The following is a 23,474-nucleotide window of genomic DNA, read 5'->3' on the forward strand; positions in this document are numbered from 1 at the left end:
GCACGGGCTGCGATTCCTGGATGTGTGTGATAAGGTGTTGTTTTTTTTTTTCCTCCTTAATCTTAAAGATTTTTTGAAACTTTTTAAATAGCTCTTAAACGCTTAAAGAATATCTTTATAACTTTTAATTCTGCTTGGAGTCCCCAAGCCAGCTGGAAGCAGAACTAGTAACTCTAAAGGGCAGGAAGGATTGAAATGTTCGCCTATAAGTGTTTCTTTCTTTCTTTTTTTTTTTTTAAAAGGGAAGTTTCTGCCAGGAGGCGCTGAGTGGCGAAACCGCGCAGTTTCAGATGTAGAGCCCTCTTCTCTTTAGCTTTGGCCCCAAAATGCGAGCGGCACGGGATGGGGAGGGCCGAGGGGGCGCGCTGCTGGGGGCCCCTGGAGGCGGGATTTGGGGCGGCCTGGGCGGTCCCGCTACGATGGGGGCCAGACTTGCAGGCCGGTACCTGCGCCCGGGGATCCGGACAGACGTCCAGGCCCCAGGTTGGAAGCCGGGTTTTGGGATTCAGGGAAGGGCCACCGAGGACGGGAAGCCGCATTCTTGAGCGGGTGGGATGGGGGTGGGGTGGGCAGGCAGGCGGGGACTTTTCCTAAAGGTTTAGTTTACAGGAACAGGAAAGAGCCACCAGTGGCCACTTCTGGGATCCCAGTGGCCTGCTTACCCAGGGAGTAGCAGACACTTTATTTCTTCTCTTTTTTTTTTTTGTTTCCCCGAGTAAAGAATAGTCACTTTAGAGTTTTAAGACTTTGGTGCGGTGTGTTCCTCTTTGAAATTCCTGGAGCCTCAGTTTATCTTTCTGAATCAGCCTATAGGGCTTGGAGCGTTGGCACGAACATTCCTGAACGTGTGCTAAATGCAGGGCTGTTGCAGTGGTCCTTTGGCCAGTGTGGGGTGTGGGGTATGGACCCCTGCATGCTCCATACATACTAGCTGGTCTTCTCGCTTTCTAGATCGTTTGGAACCATTAAGCTGTATGTTTTAAGAAGCCTAGGTCTGATTTAGTTCAGGTTGATTCAATTATGTCTTCATCGCTTTTGAGTTGGTTGAATGAGTTGACATGAGATTAAGCCCAACAAAAGAAAAGGCAGGGTAACAGCAGCTGCCGGCCAGGCCTGGCGACTAGGTAGGGGACTTGGGAGGCCTCGCACCTTCTCTTTCGTATGTGTTGAGAAGTACATTTAAAAATGTTACTGTAACCCCCTCACCCCCCCATGGATGGATGCCTTGATTGATTTCAGATAAGACTTAAAATACTAAGTTTGATAATACTCTGAGAATGAATAATCTAGAGTTTCTAAAAAGGCCTGTCGTGTCTGGAGGGAGAAGTGCAGAGAAATAACCTAATTGCTTTTTGTCTGAAAACTACAGCAGTCAAGGCACTGGTTTGTGCTTAGTTAATGTGTCTAAGAACTTTTAAGGATACTGTTTTGTTCAGTATCCCAAAGACTTGTAGTCGTGTGTGTTTTTAATCCTGGTGTTCTAGTGAAGGGAAACCACCCCGCCACCCCAAATTGCTGCCATTTTTTAATCAGTTCTAGAAGTCTTCAAGAGGCAGTGTGACTTCTTTAAAAATCCGGTTGTCAGTAGCTACAAGACACACCATTTATTTGGCTTGTTTGGTAGAATAGGGTTAATAATCTGATTGTTTGGAATGTTAATTATTTAGTGTGAAGAAGAGGAAGGCTGCCCCTTTTAGACTCCACGTTGGTTTGCGTTGCTGGGGGAGGAAGCGGGGCAGGATTATGACTTTTCCAGGGGACGGACACACTTTTCCTTAGCGTCCACCTTCGTTCAGACTGTTTATCTTCCCAGCACCTTCCAGCGCTTGGCAGTTTGACCTTTGCTGTTTTTTAATAACTTGTTAAGATCGAAGTTTAGCAGTGGTCTGGGGTTCATATCATTCCCTTTCACTTCCTGATCAAAAAAAAGGAACTAATACACCACTTTGATGAAATTTGTAGAAAATATTTTCCCCCTTCACCCTGAAGAATCTATGTAGATAACAGCTTACCCCCTCCTCCCTCCAGGTAGTAGAAGGGAAGGGGAGAGGGGAGTGCTCGGCTTTGCGTTTACTCTTTAAGGTGGAGGTTCATTTGCATTCTCTTTGTAAGCCTCCATTTTTGGCAGCAGAACTTCTGGAAGGAAAGCAGCCCGGGTCCCTTCCATCGGACCTTCAGAGAGGAAATCAGAAAATAAGACTTCATCATCCAGTCACTTACAAACTGATGAAATCATTAAGGAATATAATGGCCTGGCGACGGCAGAGGCCCTCTCTCCTCATTTCAGATAATCACTTTTCTCTCTTTTAACAACATTTATGATGAAATGCCATGTTTTTGCCACAGCAGGGATGCCTTTCCCCAACCCTGGAGCACTCTTAATTCCGAGACGCTTGATTAGAGCCTCAGGGGTCCCCAAAGATGTGTTTTCCCACTTCATAAAATTACATTCTTTTCTTCCCGTTGTCACAAACATGATAGTGGTTGATAAGAACTTTTGAGTAGTCCTAACGACTCTTGACTGCCTACTATCTACTACTTGATAAAAAAAAAAAAAAAACTTTATCTGACTTTTTTAGGACTGTGAAATGATTGGACCTGTGTTTTAGGTTTTTTTGAGGTTGCTGGGGATGACTTATTTTAAATGGTTCAGTGCTAATTTCTTATTTCAGTTGAACCCCCTGGCAGTATGTTTAGTAAATGAATTGGAAAGTTGAAGCCAAAGTCCTGAACAATGGCTATATATGTTCAAGCTTTAGAACTGTACACAGGGACCAGAAACCTGAGAGCGCTGTAGAAGCTGATGAGTATTGGACTAGAATAAAATAAGTACAGTGAGATTTTTAATTTAAATGACTACATCTGGAATGTCCTGAATAGTTTGCGAGTTCCTGAGGTGTGGTACAAGTTAAAACCTGGAAGGTGTTTACAGAACAGCTACTGAGCTGAAATGAAAGAAATCCTAATCATATTAAATGCTCCAAGTAGGGAAAGGTTTAGTTACAGCATGTAAACTAAACTTGGGCTGGAAGAGTCTCGATTGGTACACCTCGCCTCCAGATTTGGTGGGGGTGGGGTGGGTGGGAGAGGGGGGTTAACCAGATTAAAATGCACGTGGAAGAAAGAATGAGTTACACAAAGACAGCAAGAAATTTCTGAAATTCAGGAGAGGGAAGCTTGCTTGATCGTTTATCACCGAATGGCCTCCTTGTGGGGGCAGTAGAAAGTTCTTAAGTGCTAGCTGTTAGGAAGGAGGTGATCTGCATGATTTCTCTCCCACCGATAAGGTAGTTAGGCCAATTTGTAGTGGTGCGTGGGGCAGAGGATTTTGAATCGAGACCATGAGGGCAGCTGGAAATCTGATTTTGAGGAAGTGCGACCAGGACCATCCTGTCCTAAAATCTGCTGTTCATGATGAGGAAGCTCAATTCTTGTTAGAGCTAGCTAGCTTCCAAATAAATAGTGGGGCGCGCTCCCCCCCCCCCCCCCCCCCCCCGCAGCCAGCTGCCGCCACAAACCGCCCCTTTATGCTTCACGTTGGAATGTTCATTAAACGACCTCACATTTGAACATTTGTTGACTGACTGTTCTTAATATCCCCATTACTTCCTGCCCAGGGTAACTACATAACTGAGTTACTGGAAATTAGGGGCCAGTTTGGTAATTTTATGATCAGGTTGAGAAATAAAATTACTAAACCTGAAAAGACAGCTGGGCGAGTTAAATGAGAGAATTCAGTTTGAATTCCTTGGCTTTTGTTCTTAAGCTGTACCTAAGTTGTTTTTGACCTCCACATTCCTTCAGTTCGGGCAGCAGAGCTACTACTACTACCCTGGAGTCAGAGCCCAGGTTTTCTAATGGATTCGCTTATGTTCTGTGTATCGTTCATTAGTCGCTAGCGTGTCAGGAACAGGTTTTTTTGAATTTAAACTACGGTTCTGTGGACTGGAGATAAGAGAGTCTGTATCTGTTTTGTTCTCGAACCAGCACTGGGAGAGCTGCTCCTGTTTATTTCTCCTACCTGGTCAATCAGGGTAACTTCCGCACAGTCCAGTTCTACCAGAAGAATGTTTTTGGGTTGTTGTTTGTTTTCTTTTTTTTTTTTAAATCTGTGGATAAGTTTTTTTTTTTCCTGGTCCAGTATACAGATCCACTCGTTCTATGTATTCATTGAGTATGATTGTATGTATTAATTGAAAAGAGAGTTTTTCCCTTAATTTTGAAAGCAAACAGGTGACTGAAAAGAGCCAGACCTACAACTTGAGTATTTACTCGACAGAGATAGGGAGGGGAGTCTTTACATGTTGGCTAAAAGGGCGCCTGCCTTAAAAGGCAGTGCCCATGTTTATATTTAATCTGGTTAGTTAAATTGGGTATAATTAAGAACACTCACCATTTAGCCTTGTGGAAAGAGTGGTGTAGGTGTGTGGGGTGGTGTTGTAGTAAGTACTATAGTCCTGATTCCTTGTATATCTGTGTGTGTATGTATATATATATGTGTGTGTGTGTGTGTGTGTGTATATTCTGTGTGTGTATATGTACATATATACAGTTAGCTGCACGTGTGCCCAAAACACAAGCGTTTGTTGTGGAGAGCAAGAGAATACAGGTAAAGATAGGTTTGCTTTTTTGTGTTGAAATCTTTTTGGTGCAGTTCTATCTACAATCTTTTCCAAAGTATTTAAAGTACTACTCCTGTTAAAGTAGCAATAATAGAATCTCTCAGATCGCAGTGCTTCATCTGATGGCTTATTTAAAATTCTTGTTTTGTTCATTTCCCTTAGAGTCTCTTTTTCCCATCAGGATGGAATTTGTAAAAGCCAGTTTACAGACCACAGATCTGTTAATATTGATAATACCGAAACTAAAACTAACGTGTGGCCTCAAGTTCACATTAAGCTCCTTTAACTGACCTTAATTGATTTGGAATGAATTAATCCTGACAGTCAAATACACGAATATGATGATATATATATATTTATATTTTATAGTACTCTGGTCTCTAATTGTATTTAGAACTGTACCCTTACTACAGTCTCAGGAAAATGAGAGTGGAGGAGCTTCCCAGCCTTTGCCTTTGAACAGCTATTGGCTTTTTTTTCTTTTCTTTTTCTTAACCATTTGCTTTTGACTAGTTTTAGATTGTGATGCTGAATATAATCTTTTGAATATTTTAATCTTTTTCTTTCACTGAACTTTTAAACATCTTTTCACAGCTATATTAGGAAAGTTGGGCTGACCATTCAGCTCATGGGTGTGACCTTGGTGCTTTCCTTGAAATAGTGTTGAAGGATTTAAAGTTACAGGTTTGGATTGTCTCTGTGGCTTAACGATGTACGGTTCTCCTCACTTGGTGGATTAAGGAAAAAAAACCCAAATGTGTAACCTACAGAACCATCTATAGAAACCCTAGGTTTCCTGACCAGATCTTGGAGATAATTTTGCCCTTTACAGGCTACAAAGGAAATAGGCCAGAGGCTAGCAGTTTGCTTGGGTCAAATATTTTAATAATCATATATTTGGACACTCAAGTGACTCCGAGGGAAAAAGTAGACTTGCAGGAATACCGCACGTTACTTGGTTATAAGCCGAATTCTTGTGTGTTTTGGACCGATTTTGAGGACTTTGAATTTCTCTTGCTGCACAATAGGGTAATAAATACCCCATCTCAAAAAACGTAAGGTAACCTGTTGAGCTGAGGGGGAGGCAGGCACGCCGGCGGTAGAGGTTAACAGGGCGAGTCCGTTTGTACAATAAGGACTGTTGCCAAGTCACAGCAGTTGTCGGCAAGGTGGCCTCTCCTTCTAATTTGTTGTGCTCGAAGCACAAATTATTATTTCATTAAGCATTGTATGAGGTGTAATATTTGCTAATTTCAAAATCTGTAGGTAGTGGCAGAATTCACGGGAGCTTTGCTCTCCAAGGAGCATCTGCTTTTAAAAAAAACAATAGGAGACATGGCCTAAAGAGCATTAGATTTCTGTTCCTTCCATTTCAGGCGGTTCTAGCAATATGGTTCCTACTTTGTTTTCAAAGATTCTATTGTTGTGATAAGTCTTATTTCTTAAGGTATCCTATCTCAACACGGTGTAAAGTAATCACGGGTACTCTTGCAGACCGGGAGCCTGTACCCGAGAACCGCTTGCCTCGGGTGCCCGTGGGGGGTGGGGGTGGGCCTTGTGGCTGAAGGGGAATTACTGTCATCTCCCGGAGCAAAGGTTTAAGCATTTCTTTTTTTTTTTTTAAACATGGAAAAACATTTTTGCAAACTGCCTTTCAGGAAGTCTCGTGTGTTCAGAACGGTCACTTTTCTGCGAACTAAAAGCATTTAGATTCTAGGGGTTGGGTCAAGATCCTCCCCCTCTTTCCTCCAGTTCTTTGTGAAGACAGACAACTTCCGGGGCCGGCAGAGCTGTTGGCCTCTGCGCCTTCCACCTGGGGAAGGCCGCCGAGGCTCCAGGAAGGCCCTGTGTGGGTGTGCGTTTCACTCCACAGGAATGGCTGTCATTAACCGTAATTAGATTAGAATGTGTCTTTTTGGGTAAGTTTTGTTGTTGGTGAAGTATTATTGCAGTCACTGTTAAAGATTTCAGATTTCGTTCAGCAGATTGGTTTTAAGTGATATAGGTCATTGGTTTATAGTAGAAAGAAGTGTTTAGTCTGCAAACGGTGCCTTGAGTCAAGAGAGGAAGGCGTTTGTTGTCAGAGACCTTCCTAGCTTGTGCTGCTTTACTGTTTTGGTGGGACAGTAAGGAGACTAGTTTTAAGTCTAAATGATAAGGTTTTGCTTATGCTGGTCAACTTCGTGGTAGGATTAATTAGGATTCTTTTTTTTTTTTTTTTTAATGACACCCTTGAAACTGCAGAGAATGGTAAAGTAGATGGGAGCCATAGAGAGCCGTGTAGAAAGAGGTTCTGATGAACGTTCGGGTTAATTTTACTATCAGATCAGTTCAGGTTGGTGACTGGGGCCAGAGATGTGCACTACTGATTCCACACCTGTACTGATTAGGTTAGCGTTTGCTAATTTATTCACCGAGTGTTTATTGAGGGCCTGACCGCATGCCAGGCATCCCTTCTGGGCATGGGGACATAATGGTGAACAAGATCACCGGGGTCTCTGCCCCTAGGATCTTGAAAACAGATGGCCCAGGGTTTTCAGATCTTGGGTGAGTAGTAAGGATTGCCATGGCTCAACGGAGTCTAGAGCCTAGGACTGTTGGGCACAGTTAATGACTATCAGAATCCGTGCCAGAAACTTCCTTTGAGGAGGAAGTGCTTCTGTTTTTGCCTGGGAGGGTCTCCTTCCCCATCAGACCCTCCTGGGAGACTCATGTGGGCAGGCCTAGGACCACCTTCCCTCATCTCCGGGCCTCCATCCTGCCCCCACCTTGGGCAAAACTGAAGCTCTCCTTTCTCCTAAGTTTTTTTTTTGGACTGTGCCTCCTTTAATCCTCTAGGTCTTGTGTTAGAAGCTGATGACAACTCACTTAACCCAGGTATTTGAACATTTCAGAGATAAAAATTGAAACTAAACGAAGGCATTTCCTTCCAGTCATGCCATTCCCTGGGACTGGAAATACAGGGATATACCCCCATCATGTTTCTAATGGAGAAGATTGAGTTTAGGAGTGGTTGGTGTCTTTTTGGGAAAGATATTTGTAGGAAACTGTGGAGTTCCCCCCAATTTAAAATATCACAGAGGAGTAAAACTTCTTACATACACACACACACACACACACACACACAGAGGTCTGATATAGAGGACTAACTTTGATTTTGGCAAATTAGGACATTAAAAAAAGACTGCTATTGCCACTCTTTCATTTAAAAAAAAAAAAAAAAGCTATTTTGCAACCAAAAAGTAGAAAGGACCTCAAATAGAGGACAGCCTCTATTCAAATTGAAATTACTCTGTGTGGTTTGTGTAGGGCTCCTTGAGTTGTTTCTGTTTTTCATCCAGATGTCATCAGTGAAAACAAGATCATCAGTTTAATAACTGCTTTTCTAGAGTGTGTACTGTTTTTTCTTCAGTTAAAACATTATCCGGTACACTAGCATTCAGTACATATTGACTACATAGAAAGAACCCTAAATTATCCGTTACATTTCTCAAAGATCATTTAATATCTTGATTAGGAAAGCATTAAATATTCTTTGGAGTCTGTCCATAAATGTAGATCTGCCCCGAGAACCATAGAAATTGGGAACTCTTAAGGGTGATCCTGTAATTTAATGGCCTATAGAAAGTAGATGAAGGTGAGGTAGGTGGTGGTGACAACTTTAAGGTTGTGACTTGGCCAGGCCTGGAACGCAGGAGTGTTCTGTTAAAGCCCGCCAAGCTGGTAGCCAGCACGAGTTTTATCCTCCATTGAGATCACAACAAAAGACTCAGAAATTAAGATAAAACACTTCAGTCCCTTCTTTCTTTTCCCTAATCTTTGATCTGCAGCCTTATTTAGAAAAGCTTAATGTTAAAGATCTAGCGTATTCAAAACCAAAGATAGCGAGGAGCATGAGAATTTTCTTCTATTATGAGGATACAGAAGGGGAAGAAATGTTTCCTTGTCTTCTCTGAGCCGAGAAGCCCTTGCTCTTTGAGGAAGTGGAGAGAAGGAAAGTCAAGTCAAGGTGGTGGGAGTAGTTTGCAAGTCTTTTTGTTCTCTTGGGTGGAGTGAACAGACTTCAGTTAAAGTAGTTGAGTCTATTTAGAAACAATTCTCTGCTTGCCAGAAAGGCGCAGGGTATTGGGCTTGGAAGTTCATTCTTCTCCAAGAATGAAGATTGGCTTCTAGCTCAGAGCCTGCAGAGTGAAACAAAAGTAATCATCCATTTTTTCACCTGGCCAGCGCCTGATGTGAAGGGTGGGTTACAAATGGGAGGGCCTGTTTTCTGATGAAGGACTGAGCCGTGCGGAAGATTTGCAAGCGTGCTCTCACAAAGTAGCCTTGTGCGTGTGTTTCCTTATTTGTTGTGTGGACAAGGAAGCCCTACCCTGATGTTTGTTGAAGGCAGAAAGAAAAAGTGGCTGGGATTTGGGTGGTGGGTTGAAGGCTAGAATATCCTGTGGACCAAGATGATTGAGGTTCCCCTTGGCCAAGATGAGCCTCATTCTTTCTGAGGTGTTCTGGAGGGTTTGAATGTGGCTTTTAGGAAAGGTTCCTGTTTTCCTGTGTGTGTATGTTGTTGGCCTGTGTGAGTGTGATCTTCGAGGGTGCCGTTAGGCGTTTGTATCTCTTGAATGTACAGAAGACAGTTTGAAGTTCTGGCTTTAACATTTTTACTTAGAGTGCCTCACTTGGCATTCTTCACAGTGGGTAAAGTCTCTAGATTTGTAAGGGCTGTTTGTAAGGGTCCACATCGTCTTGCAGGGACCTTTAAAACGCATTCAGCTGCAGTCAATAGCCTCTGTCCCAAGTCTTAAAAGTTTAATTTAAATCATTAGAGCACCACGTTTTTAGTTTCTTACCTGGATGGAAATCCAGCGATTTGCTAGGTGTCCTGATTGGGTAAAATGCTAACGATTTCATTAATGAGCGTGTTTCCCGGGATGCGCGGTTATTTGAACTAGGCGCCTCTTCTGCTGTGGGTGAACCAGCTGGGAACCGCCCACCCTAGGCTCCTCTCTCCTCTGGCCGCAGCTAACCATTTCTGTGGTTTCCCCCCCTCTAGGTTTTGGGAATCCCTTGTCTCCAGGTTGCTGGGATTGACTTCTCACTCAATTGAATCACTCACTCAGTGGAGACAAAGAATTAATGCTCTGTGCTGACTCATATTTGAATCAAAGCGCTTGGGGAGTCTGTCTGCCTTGTTTGTGGAAAGAACCAGTGACATAGGCTCTGTCACCGAGCTTCCTAAGACTTGTGAAATTAAGAAGTTACAGGAATATATACTTTGCTTTTGAACTTTTATAACAAATATTTGTTCTCGTTTTAAGTCCACGGCTGCTGGGGGTGTGAGTGACAAACAAGTCTTACAAGTGGCCTTATTCCAATTCCAGAAACTCCTCCACTGGATTCTTATTTTGTATACAGTCCTAAAGTGCCAGGAAACATGCCGACCCAGTCCCTGCTAGTGTATATGGATGGACCGGAAGTTATTGGCAACTCGCTTGGTACCCAGATGGAGATGGACGATGCTGTGTCCATAAAAGGGACCACCACTGCTCCTTTCCGAGCGACGCAGGAGAAAAACATAATCCAAATCGAAGGATACATGCCTTTGGACTGCATGTTCTGCAATCAGACCTTCACGCATTCGGAAGACCTTAACAAACATGTCCTGATGCAGCATCGGCCCACCCTCTGCGAGCCGGCCGTCTTGCGCGTGGAAGCAGAGTACCTGAGCCCTCTGGACAAGAGTCAGGTGAGAACGGAGCCTCCAAAGGACAAGAGTGGCAAAGACAATGAAGAATTTAGCTGTGAGGTGTGTGGGCAGACGTTCCGAGTGGCTTTCGATGTCGAGACCCACATGAAGAAGCATAAGGACTCTTTCACGTACGGCTGCCACGTGTGCGGACGGAGGTTCAAGGAGCCCTGGTTCCTTAAAAACCACATGCGGACACACACCGGCAAAGCGGGGGCCAAGGGCAAGCTGCAGCCTGGCTCCGAGAGCCCCGCCACCATCAACGAGGTGGTGCAGGAACACGCGGCCGAGAGCATCTCGTCTCCTTACAAAATCTGCATGGTTTGTGGCTTCCTCTTTCCAAATAAGGAAAGTCTGATCGATCACAGGAAGATGCACAGCAAAGACAGCGCTTCCGGTGGTGGAGGCGCACAGACAGCCTCTCCGCAGGGGGGGATGCCCGCTCCGGGGGAAGAGTTCCTGCAGTTCTTGAACTTGAGGCCCACGTCGCACCCTGAAACCGGGAAGAAGCCCACCAAATGGATACCTCAGCTCGATCCCTTCACCACCTACCAGGCCTGGCAGCTGGCCACCAAAGGCAAAGTCGCCGTCTGCCGCGAAGTGAAGGAGCAGCCCGGCCAGGAGGGCAGCACCGACAACGATGACTCGTGTTCCGAAAAAGAGGAGCTTGGAGAGATCTGGAGCGCCGGTAAAAGCCATTCCGAAGGTTCTGGAAAGTCCAGGCCAAGCAAGAGCGGCTGTGCGGGCCTCTCGCAAGAGAAGGAGAAGCCCAGACCTTCCAGCGGCGGCGAAGTGCCCTCTGCGGACGCCGACCCGAAGCTGCCCGGGAGCAAAGAGAAGCCGACGCACTGCTCTGAGTGCGGCAAAGCCTTCCGGACCTACCACCAGCTGGTCTTGCACTCGAGGGTCCACAAGAAGGATCGGAGGGCCGACGCCGAGTCGCCGACCATGTCCGTGGACGGAAGGCAGCCTAGGACGTGTTCCCCGGACCTAGCCACCGCCCTGGAGGAGAACGGAGCCGTCGATCGAGAAGGCGGTTCTGAGGACGGGTCTGAGGATGGACTTCCGGAAGGGCTCCATCTGGGTAAGTGCGGCGCTCCGCTGCGCGCTGTCCGTCCTCTGGTTCTGGCCCGGACGGCGCAGGCCGGGCGCGGGCCGGCGGGCAGGCATTGAGTCCCGGCTCTCCTGGCACCAGCCTTGTTTAAGTCAACCTGACCTCTCAGGGCCGTGATTTTTCTCAGGGTTTCTTCCTGTTTGGAAAATTGCGTGATTTTTTTTTTTTTTAATGTTGATAACAGAGGACGTGCATTATCTTCACTGGGGCAGTTTTGCCCACCGTGGAATCAGGCAGTGTTTAGACATATTTTTAGGTGTCACAACTGTGTTAGTGTGTGTGTGCTGGCGCTCGGTGGGTAGAGGCCAGGGATGCTGCTGAGTAGCAGCCTCCAGCGCACAGGATGGCCCACCAGCGAGGCATTATGTGTCCAGCGATGTCAAGGTTGAGGGACCCTGGGCTTCACCTTGGTTTTTCCGGCAGACCTGATCTCACCTATAAAAACAAGTTATCCTTAGATGCAACAAACTTCCCTTTCCTTCAGGACTCCGCTCTCTCGCATTTATTCCGGATGGTTTTTTAGTGGTCATGGAAGGTGCTGGGAATGGTGGTCCGCCAGAGCCAGAGTTTGGCGCTTCCTGGTCCCCTGTCCCCTTGTGTCTGGGGGGCTAGTGTTGGTTAATGGTCAGCTCGGGAACTAAATCATTTGTGTGTAAAATAGAGGGACCATGAACACACCCAAGATGTTTTCAAGGAATCTCACTTCCTCCGGTTTTTAACTATGCTAATGGCTTTTATAGGAAGCATAAGCCGTCACTGACACATTGTGTCTTTTTTAAAAATTTTAAATTCTTGAGAGAGAGAGAGCATGAGCAGAGGAGAGGTAGAGAGAGGGAGACACAGAATCTGTAGCAGGCTCCAGGCTCTGAGCTGTCAGCACAGAGCCCGACGCGGGGCTCGAACCCCCAAGCCGTGAGATCATGACCTGAGCTGAGGTCAGAGGCCCAATGGACATTATTTAAGGCAGAGAGATCGCACCTGTGTGGTAAAGGTCTTGCCCATCTGCACTTAAACCAGAGACTTCTCACATCCCTTGAGTAATTCTTAGGTTGACTAAAGGATTCTCCTGCTTGAAGACTTAAGTTAAAAGAATCCCTGCATCCTCTTTTTTTTTTTAATTCAAAAAAAATTTTTTTAATGTTTTATTTATTTCTGAGAGAGAGAGAGAGACAGCGTGAACAGGGGAGGGTCAGAGAGAGAGCGGGACACAGACTCTGAAGCAGGCTCCAGGCTCTGAGCAGTCAGCACAGAGCCCGACACGGGGCTCGAACCCACACACTGGGAGATCGTGACCTGAGCCGAAGTCGGAGGCTTAACCGACTAAGCCACCCAGGTGCCCCAGAACCCCTGCATCTTCAACAGTCAAGTAATGGGGATGTGAATTAGCTTTCGAGAAACATGATCATTCACAAAAGTGGTCTTTGGTTTCAGCCAAGGCTGCTGCCTTCTTTTGCTGTAACTTGATGGTGTAACTTGATGGCTGGCTAGTCAGACTTGCGTGAGGCCCAAGGTGCGCTTGACCAGATGATACACTGGACGCTTCATCCTCCAGACCAGCGCCCTGCTGCTTTTTCTGACTCCATCACGGATGGGAAAGCGAGTTGTTCGTTCATAGGGAGTATTCAGAATGGTTGGAGTTTCGTGGGACCCATAGGAAACCGAGCACTTAGCGTGCTACAGTCTTCAGGAATCTAGAAGGCACATTATGGTGTCTTAATGACATCATAAAGGTGGTCCTGAGCGCAGACCTCTAGTCTTTATAGTGGTCCCTGTTCGTGTCAGTGTCGTTCGAGGGCATGCAGTAATGGGGACATAATTAGCTCCTCGAGCTGCTGCCCTGAAAGAAACGACAGGGCCAGTCACATTCTGCCAGCAGGTGGTGTGGGCAGAAGAATCGGGTGGAAATCTTGGTCGTTGTCGTCATAGTCGGGCGGATAGAAAGCCCAGTAAACGCTGGGAGCGCCGTGACTTGCCCAGAGTCGGGTTCTACCACTGTGTTGTTTCTGTGGCCGATCGAAGGCTGCTTAACGTTTCTTTGCCCTGATTTGTCTGTTTGCAAAATTGGTTCATCAACCCCTGTCTTCCACCTCCCAAGGATAATTTCAACAGCCATTGGTAAAAAGTTTGCAGTTCTTTAAAAAGAACAGCGCTGTACAAGCAGAGGTGACGCCCAAGGAGCAGAAACCAGGTACATGTGGGCGTTTCATGTCCTTTCTGTTAAAAGAGAGGCATTTCATAACTTTTTGGGTGTGATGCAACATAACATAAATCCTGACGCATACTTGGGACTAGGAAATTGCAGTAAGGTTCAAACTCGGCGAGTTGGGTGTGATTGAAAGACGAAGCGGGGCAGTCTGTGTCGAGAGAATTGATTTTCCTGAGTTTATATTAGGACCGGTGGTCTCGATTTGTCCTACTGTCATTTACCATCCATCTGGCTTCCTTGAGATTGACTTTTAAGAAGATCAAAAGGCGAAGTAAACATTTAGTTTTTATGTTTGTTCTACTTGGAAAATAGGTCTTACGGTGGTTATTCATGTAATTTTTTTTTTTTAGTCTTCATGAATGATACCTTTTTAAGATCAATGCTTGGCGCTGCTGTTTTAGGGATGTTTAGAGGTGGATTCGTGTTCCTCAGGGAAGTTGAAGGGGAATCACGCAATCTTGCCTCTGTGGTGCTGGAGGCTACCCAAGGTTTGTTTATACGCTGCTTTTTAAAATCTGTAAACCAAATGTATATAATCTAAAATGCAAAGTGAGGAATGGGGCAGGGAAAGGAGGCCTTTCAAAGATTGGAGTTTGGTTTTTCAAGGCAAAACGGCCAGTTTCGTGATGCTCAATTTTTAAAGAAAAATTTTCTTGAAATATATGTTTTTAATGTTTATTTTTGAGAGAGAGAATCAGAGACAGTGTGAGTGGGGTAGGGTCAGAGGGAGACGCAGAATCTGAAGCAGGTTCCAGGCTCTGAGCTGTCAGCACAGAGCCCGACGCGGGCCCTGAACTCCCATTCCCGGAGTATGAGATCATGACCTGAGCTGAAGTCGGATACCCAACCGACTGGGCCACCCAGGCGCCCCATGATGCTCGTTTTTTTTTTTTTTTCTTTTTTCATTTTTTTTTTTTTTTTTTTACAAATAGTTTATTGTCAAATTCGTTTCCACATAACACCCAGTGCTCATCCCCCATGATGCTCAGTTTTAAGAGCTGAATCCACCTCTCTCCACCTCATTTTGTATAGTGCACGGAATGTCTTCAGTCAAAGGAGTTTTATCTGGAACTTTTACACTCATTTTTGGGGGAGTGGACATTTTTAACAGCAGCACATGGAACTATCTTTTGGAGGCCTGGAGTTTAAAATACAATCTCCCTTTAAATAGCGTCCCTGGTCAGTGCAGAGATTGAAGTTTCAAGTTTATCCGGTTGTCATTTGGAGGCAGATTTTGATTGGTCTCAGATCAATTTCGTCCACGTGCGTGCTGGCGAATGTTACGGTTTGCTTTCCACAACATGCTAAATTGTGACAAACAAGGTGTCTGACCCAGTGCCAAACCTTTTATTTTCTGTAAAGATTAGGTTGTGCTTGCTACCCTCTAGTGGTAGCTGACCTGAGCTTAGGACCCACTTCCCTCCGGTTGGGAACGCTGGCGATCTGTATTGGCTCGGTTTTCGAAGTCAGTCCCTCTGAAGCCGGGCTGCTGGCGCGCATGGGTCCGGCAGGCGCGCTGCAGACATGTCGGGAGAACGGAAAGCTGCCCGTGCATGTCAGTCTGTTACACGATCTCTCCTGGGATTGAGGCAAATGAGGAACTGAATCTCCAAACGCCCAGCCAGCCCGGCTACACTCAAATCAAAAACAAAACCAGAGACACACGGCACACACGTTTAAAAAGCTCCCAAGCCACCAGAGCAGCGTTTGGTGTGTCCCCGCCCCTTGCGGGTTTTACCCCGGCACCAATCCGTAAAAGTCATTTTCTGCTCTCCCCAAACACTTCCGGCAAGAATCCTTAAAGCCAGCTCGTCTTACTCATGCACTTGAGCTGTCTTCTTACATAAATATTTTTGTTTCTGCTTCAAGATAAAAATGATGATGGAGGAAAAATCAAGCATCTTACGTCCTCAAGAGAATGTAGTTACTGTGGGAAGTTTTTCCGTTCAAATTATTACCTCAATATTCATCTCAGAACGCACACAGGTAAGGAGCTTCCTAGACCACCTTTAACTCTTATTAGTTTAAACAGTTAAGATGTAGTTCTTTGTGTTTCTTTTTTAAATATTGTTCAGATATTCTTAGATCCTTGGAGAATGGTGTAAGCGGAGTGTGCTGCTGGCAGTCTCTTAGTGTCATTGTAACGTGCACTGTTCCTCTTGTGCACTTAGTTTCTTTACTTTCTGACTACTGTAGCCTCTCATCTTACTGCAGCTTACTCTTTAGTATTTTTTAATGCCACAGCTTTTTTTTTTTTTTATGTATTGATTTTCGTGACTGAGGACGAAATGAGAATACATGTAGAATTCCCTTGAGATTGTAGAAGCAGCTGTAACAGAATTTCATCTCTCCCACTCAACTAGCTGGGCGACCTTGGGCGAGTTATTTAAAACATTTTTTTTTTTTTACAATGTTTGTTTATTTGGTGGGGGGTGGGGAGGGCGGGGCAGAGACATAGGGAGACAGAGAATCTGAAGCAGGCTCCGGGCTCCGAGCTAGCTGTCTGCACACATGGGGCTCGAACCCACGAGCCGTGAGGTCACGACCCGAGCTGAAGTCGGATGTTTAACCATCTGAGCCCCCCAGGCACCCCTTGGGCGAGTTACTTAGCCTTCCTGTGCCCCAGTGTTCCTAGCTGCAAAAGCAGGATAATAATGTTGTTTCCTAGACTGTTAGGAAGATTAAATAAGTTCAAGGGGTGCTATATTTTTGAAGACACTCTTCACGTTTTCAAATACTCAGTGGAGTGAGGGTGATAAAGCAGGCAAGTGGTGCAAACCCCGGAAATGAAGGTCAGTAGAAAGAAGGGAAGACGAAAGACTTGTATTCTCTCTTAGGTGATTCTAGTTTCCAGAGATCTAGTTTGACGCTTTTCATAAACTCGTGTAATTCGGTGACCTTTGTTGTTTTAGGTGAGAAACCGTACAAATGTGAATTCTGTGACTATGCTGCAGCCCAGAAGACCTCTCTGCGGTACCACCTGGAGAGGCATCACAAGGACAAGCAGATCGATGTTGCCGCCGAGGTCAAGAACGACGGGAAAACCCAGGAGACCGAAGATGCACTACTCACCGCCGACAGTGCGCAAACCAAAAATTTGAAAAGATTTTTTGATGGTGCCAAAGATGTTAAAGGCAGCCCGCCTGCAAAGCAACTGAAGGGGATGGCCTCTGCCTTTCCGAATGTTCTGGGCAGCACTGTCCTCTCACCAGTTCACAAAGATACTCAGGATTTCAACAGAAATACAACCGGTGACAGTACCGATAGAGTCTGCAAAACTCCTGCCCCCGCCTGTTCGGACGCCTTACCCAAGAGAGCGGCGGGTGACCCTCAGGGGCAGGACCCCGCGTGCAGAACGGAGGCGGGGGTCCCCGCCCGCGCGGCCGAGGTCGGCCCCCGGGAGAAGCGCGCGGGCGCCCCGACGGCGGCCGAGGGCAAGCACAGGGCGGGCGCCGACTGCCAGGAGAAGCCTCTGAACCTGTCCCTCGGGGCGCTGCACGGCTGCCCGGCCATTTCTCTGAGCAAAAGTTTAATCCCAGGGAGCACCTGCCCGTTTTGTACCTTCAAGACCTTCTATCCCGAGGTTCTGATGATGCACCAGCGACTGGAGCACAAGTACAACCCCGACATCCACAAGAACTGCAGGAACAAGTCCCTTCTGCGAAGCCGGCGCACCGGCTGCCCGCCCGCGCTGCTGGGCAAGGACGTGGCCCCGCTGGCGCACTTCCCCAAGCCCAAGGCCAGGCCCGCGCCCGCGCCGCCCGCCAAGGCCGCGCCGGCCGACCGCGACCGCGGGAAGCCGGGCCCCGCCGCGCCCGCCAGGCCCCCGCCGCCCGCGGGGCTCGACCCCAGCACTTTAGCGCCCAGCAACCTGAAGGCGCCGCGGCCGCCGCACCAGCAGCACCAGCCGCAGCCGCAGCCGCAGCCCGGCGGGGCGCAGGGGGCCGCCCGGCCACCGCTCGCCGAGCCCGCCCACCACCCGGAGAGGGCCCGGAGGCCCGAGGCCAAGCCCAGGGCGCCCGCCGGCCCCGCCGCGCCCGGCCCCGCCGCCGCCAATGGCTGCGCCGAGCGGCCCTGGGCGCCGCGGGGCCGCGACCCCCCGGGCGGCCGCCCCGCCGAGCCCGGGGAGCCGCTGCCCAAGCGGCCGCGGCCCGACGCCGAGCCGCCCGCGCCCGCCTTCCGCCGGGCCTTCGAGCTGCCCAAGTACCACGTGGTGCGCGGCCTGCAGTCGCTGCTGCCCGCCGAGTGCGCGTGCCCGCCGCCCGCCGCGCTGCCGCCCAAGCCCCGCGCCGCGCCCGCGCTCTTCGCCTGCGGGCCCGCCGCCGAAGGTGAGGCTGGGGGGCTGCGAGGGGACCCTGGGGCCCCGGGAAGGTGAGCTGGGGCAGACGGCCGGGTGGTGGACCCTGGGCCTGGGGCTGCGGAGGGTCGGGGATGGACAGACCCTGGCCCCGGGGCCCCAGTGCCCTCCAGGCCGAAGGGCACGCTCACTGCCCGCAGCCAGCTCGCGGTGCTGGTCAGGCCCTGGGGCGCCCTGGGCAGTGCTGGCTGAAGCCCTTCGGAGCCTGGCCCCGCCTGGCCCTTTGCCTGAGGGCGCGGTCAGTCAGCGGGCAGTGTCCCCACAAGCCGGTGGCAGGTGCGCAGTGAGCCGCTAGAAGCCCGGGTCTCCTCCCTGCCAGGAGCAGCAAGTATGAGAACCCGGGTGGACATTCCTTTGATGCCAGCGCTCTAGAATCATAGTCTTTGTTACACGCTCAGTGTGTTTAAAGCATCACCCTCTTTGCATGTGGACAGTTTTTGTTTTTAATGATTAAGTGTTTTGTTTAGATTTGGTATTTTTTCATCTTTTTGAAATTCTGAATCCTGCAAGGTTAGCAAGTCGTTATATTCCTGCATCTTGTAATCCCTTCACACACCAGGCGCGCATATACAGCATCGTGCGTCTGAATGTTGTCATCAGCACAGCGTAAACATTTAAGCAGCAGATACATTTCACATCAAAGAGGCTCTGTGCATCCCATGACCCAGGGGAAAGCAAACATGGGAACGCCATTTCAGCAGTTACTGTTGATCGGATCAATGTAGTTAATTTGTTTCAGACCCGTCATAGATTTCCCTAAGACATCCCTGAAGAGACAAAGGACAAAAACCGTTTTTCCCATATGGACCAAGTGTTAAAGTCGAAGATTAGTTTGGAGCTCTCCCCATGGAAAAATGTAAAACCCCTACTTCCTTTTGGCCTCTTCCCCTTGGAGGCGTGTGTTACCTGGACAGGCAAAGAGGCCGATGACCGAGTACCGGGGAGGCAGCCCTAGTTATGCCACTTGTTTTTGTCGGTTATCAGCCCCGCTGGTTTGTGCAGCCCCAGAGAGAGAGCCATTTTCAAACCTCGCAGTTTGGGGGCGCCTGGGTGGCTCAGTCGGTTAAGCGTCTGACTTTTGCTCAGGTGTTGATCTCGCGATTCCTGGGTTCGAGCCCCACGTCGGGCTCTGTGCTGACAGCTCAGAGCCTGGAACCTGCTTCATATTCTGTGTCTCCCTCTCTCTGACCCTCCCCGTCTCGCGCTCTCTTTCTGTCTTTCAAAAAAAAAAAAAAAAAAAAAAAACCATAAAAAATTGAAAACCTCTCAGTTTGTATTAATTTTAAATTAAGGGGTCTGTGTGGTAACAGTACTCTTATCAAGGGTGGGTTGATGCCAATTGATACGGTAGGGAGAGCTAATTTTAAAACCATTGCTTTCACGCACTCCACTGAATTTTATAAATCTTGTGATGAAATACTAATTTTTACAGCCTTTTGATTGAAAGTGTCTATTTTTCTCCCCTATCGGCTGTTAAAATGGACGCGAGTCAAAACTTTGCCTTTACTTGAAGAGTAAGAGCTCTGTGTTGCAAGTAAAAGCCTTTTTTCATAAAAATCAGAATTTTTCCCCCTCTTCCCCACAGGTTTGGTTCACGATGCACATAGGTTTAAGATAGCTTATGCCACCGTTCCCCCCCACCGTGCTGAAACTCGAGATTGTAGCTTACTTACAGTTACTAATGTCATTCTTACTAGTGGCAGCATGGTACTCAGATAGTTTCAGCTTTCGTGATTTAAAATTCTCTGCTAGCAAGTGTCCTCAAGGCACTTAAAACATTCCAGTTTTAACTTTGCCACGCTGTATGCTCCTGGTCTGTTCTGATCACACCACCCGTCAGGGAATTGTGAAAGTTCACCTCTGACAACCCATATACATCTTAGTAATTTTAAACCTCTTTTTATGTTTTCTTTCTCTTTTTCAATCAGGAAAAAGGCCTGTGTCTTATCAACACTTACCTAGCAGCATGCTACAAAAGAGAAACTATGAGAATTTTATTGGGAATGCACATTATCGACCAAATGATAAAAAAACTTGATTTCCTGTTTTGGGTAAGAAAGGTAAGCATCGATGATGCATTGATTTTAGTTACTTAATCATAAGGCATCTAGCTCGTTCAGTAGGATATAAAATAAAATTGTTTTTGATTTGAAAGGTTTTTAAACACCTTCGAGTGCTCAGGGTGTCTGGGTACCCGCGATAATGGTGACAGTAATAACAATAGTGCCAGCTGGAATTTACTAAGCACTTATTTCTTGCTCAGCCTGGAAGTGTTTTTATAATCATGACCTCATTTAATCCCTCCCACAGCGGGGGGCATTAGACCAGGGATTAGCAAACCCTCCACCTGCTTTTGTCTGTAAGGTTCTCCTGGCACACAGCCATGTCTATGCCTTTCCGTGCTGTTGATGGCTTCCTCTGAGTCACGTCAGCAGAGTGGGTACTTGTGACAGAGAGCATATGGCCCGCGAGGCTGAAAATACTTATATTCTGGCTCGGGGTCGCGAGGTCCATGCGCCCTTTACGGGTGAGGGTGCTGGCACTTGGGTTAGGCCACTTGCCCAGCACCCCGCTCTTCTGGGCCTGTAGGAAGCGAAGCCTGCGCCCCAGCCCTCCTGCTTACGAGCTTGTTTGAAACTCTGTGCATCCGTGTCTGTTGGGGGAGGGGAGTGGAACGAGAGCACGTGGGTGCGTTTTGACGTTTGTGGGTTACATGGCGCGTATCTAACTAGACACTGGAAGGCTCCAGCAGTATCCTCAGTGTGTGTTAATTCCAAGTTTGGCCATAGAGCCTGATGTCCGCACAAGAGTTACTCTAGACCTCGTTTACCAGTAAACTGAATGAAAAGATCAGGGTTTATGGACAGATTAGAGTCCTCTCCCGGAAACTCTTTTCTTGTCCGACCCACCACGCACTCCCGTCCCGCAGGACGTCTCTCTCGCTTGCAGTGACACACATGGGGCCCATCGGGCTGCGCAGGTCCACGCGCCTCTCTCCCTTCACTCAGTGATAGTGGGATGACAGGGACGTGTGGTCACGGGAGTGGGACGCAGCCCGATCTCCACGAAAACAGAACAAATAAGGAACAGATAACATAACAGGTTACATGCTCTATAGGCCACAGTCCGTCCGAAACGGCAGATGCCACTCACTGTCCTGTGGGTCCAGCCCTGGCCTCACTTTGTAACCTCTGAGCGTCTCTGCTCGCATGTCCTCTGCCTGGAGCCGCCTCCCGCGTTCTCTGCGCCCGGTCACTCTGATCTGCAGCACCGGCTCGCATCATTTCCGCAGGCTGTTTGCCGGGAACTGGGGGCTTCCCTAGTCCTGCCCCTGGCTTGTGCAGTTCGCCCCCGTTTCTGCCCCTCTTCCCTCTGCGCCCCACTTCGCCGCGAGCTACGCTCCAGAGGAGGAAAGGAACGAATTCCTTTGTTGCCTAGCCCACCGCCGGGACTGTCCCTGATCAGACTCCTTAGATGCTGGCTGAGCACATAATGTTACTGCCTTTTCAGTTTCTCGTGCCCTTTGCCAGGCTTCATGTAACTGATCAGATCCTGATTCTCGGTGACGTCATCTTCGTGGAATCACCATTCAGGGTGAGGTAGTGTCCCTGAGGCGGCACAGCAGTAGTAGAGTCCGAATATTTTCATTGCAACAATTTTTTTTTTTTTTACAATTTTATTTTTTAATCTCCACCCCTATCATGAGGCTCGAACTCGCCACCCGGGGATCAAGGGTCACGTGCTCCACCCACTGAGCCAGTGAGGCGCCCCTGCATTGCAACACTGGAGCCTAAGGGGGGCTCCTTGCCTGCAGAGATCCCTTTGGTTCTGTTCGTTATTCTTTTTTATTAAAAAAAAAAAAAAAAGGATTTTCCCAAGCTGTTTTCCGTTTTATCTTGATCACTTCTTGAACCCCGTTTCCCCCGTAGGTCCTGACGGATGTGTGTGCCGTCCATGGAACTGAGTTAGTCCAGCCTTTGAGAAAGCAGGTGGCGGAAGCTCGTGGAATAAGCTGTGACCGCACCATGCATGCGACGCACCAGGAACACTACGGTTTTGTAACGTTGTTCTGTTGACTTTTGTACCAAATAGCAATAAAAACTATTAGATGGAACAGTTGGGTTGTACACAAATGGAGACCGGAAATCTCTATTTTGTCCCTGAATATTTTTTTTAGGATTGACCAAATAGGAAGAGGAGTCTTTTGCCTACGTGAGCGCTGCTGAATGGAAGCCGCCCGGGTGGGGGGCGGGGGGGAGAGTCTATAACGCTTGCACCTCAGGTAACTCTGTACATATGTAAGTTCGAAACCTGCTTGTTCACATACTGTGCTCCCTCTTGCCCTCATGGAGCCCGTCCCCTTGCCCAGTTCCTGCTATTTGTGCTCTTTCATTGAAAATGTATGTTTAAAAAAAAAAAAAATTGCTCAATGATCTGTATTATGTTAAATCCTCCTCGGTCTATTGTCTTAACGAGATTGTTAACGGAAGCATCGACCCTCTGTGGACATGCGCTGCGTACACTGAGGTCAGCCGTTCCGAATTTGGTGCCCTTTTATTGCAAAATTTCAGTCTGTCAGCTGAGGAAGAGTCCAGATCCGCCAGCCCCTGCTGAGAGCGGCGTGTGCTCTGTTGGGGTTTTTAAGAGGGTTCGTCCTCCGCAGGGGAGCCCCGTATCCGGCAAACGGATCAAATTCTGTGTGGAGTTACTTGAATTTATTTCCTATCAAGTTCATCATTTTTTTGTTGGAAAATTCAGGTGTTTTTTTGTTTTTTTGTTTTTTTTGGCTTTCGCTTAATTTAGTATGTAAAAACCGAAATGCTGAGTTATACATGTGAATTACATATATTGGGAGCAGTTTTAAAGGACATGAAAGTGTTGGGGTAAATTTTAGGTTTGTGTCTGGAAGGCCTGGGGCGCCTGGCATTTGGGTTCACTGTGGGCATCTCCCAGTTCGTTACAGACCCGTTGATTCTGAATAGGGAACTGCCGGCTGAGCCTTCTGGTAAATGGGGAAGATGCGAGCTGGCCCTTGACCTCGGCTGTCTTCCCACTCTGGGTTGTTTCCAGCAACCAGATGCAGTGTGGGTTTTTAGAGGGAGGATGGCCACCAGCTGGCTAACTACTAGATGTTTTAGACTTTCGTTCCCTTTCAAATGCTGTCCGCGGCTGAATTTATTCAGCAGTCAGTGGGGTTCGCGACCACCAAATGTTTTATTAAGAAAACTGTTTCGAAAAGAAATTTGCACTGTTGAGTTTTCTTGCCTCCCCCCCTACCCCGCCCTTCTGTGTTAGAGCGAGAGTAAAGTCCTGAAAGAGTCCTGATTCTTTTTGCGTGTGGTGGTGTTTCGTTTTCGTTATGCAACGTGAAGCGTACTTGACAGAGAAGTCTTAAGTCCCGCGGTCCAGGGAGGCCTGATGGGACACGGTCT

At 47.7% G+C, this 23,474-nt stretch overlaps 1 protein-coding gene across 6 annotated transcripts in view; it reads left to right on the forward strand.

Moving 5' to 3' along the window:
* ZNF217 (zinc finger protein 217) overlaps positions 1–22,466 on the forward strand; it is a 38,717-nt gene extending 16,251 nt beyond the window's left edge. For 5 of the 6 annotated variants that reach the window (XM_039229984.1, XM_039229986.1, XM_039229987.1 and 2 more), the window contains 5 exons: positions 9,673–11,449; positions 15,555–15,671; positions 16,598–18,013; positions 19,971–20,102; positions 21,972–22,466. In XM_039229984.1, the coding sequence (XP_039085915.1) occupies positions 10,054–11,449; positions 15,555–15,671; positions 16,598–18,013; positions 19,971–20,080 (3,039 nt within the window). In that variant the 5' untranslated portion in view covers positions 9,673–10,053 and the 3' untranslated portion in view covers positions 20,081–20,102; positions 21,972–22,466. The remainder of the gene's footprint in view (positions 1–9,672; positions 11,450–15,554; positions 15,672–16,597; positions 18,014–19,970; positions 20,103–21,971) is intronic. The other variant, XM_039229988.1, reaches the window with a different exon arrangement.
* Positions 22,467–23,474: the final 1,008 nt, after the last annotated feature.

Source organism: Hyaena hyaena, unplaced genomic scaffold (assembly GCF_003009895.1).
Source record: "Hyaena hyaena isolate Hyena2069 unplaced genomic scaffold, ASM300989v1 scaffold_42, whole genome shotgun sequence".
Lineage (NCBI taxonomy): Eukaryota > Metazoa > Chordata > Mammalia > Carnivora > Hyaenidae > Hyaena > Hyaena hyaena.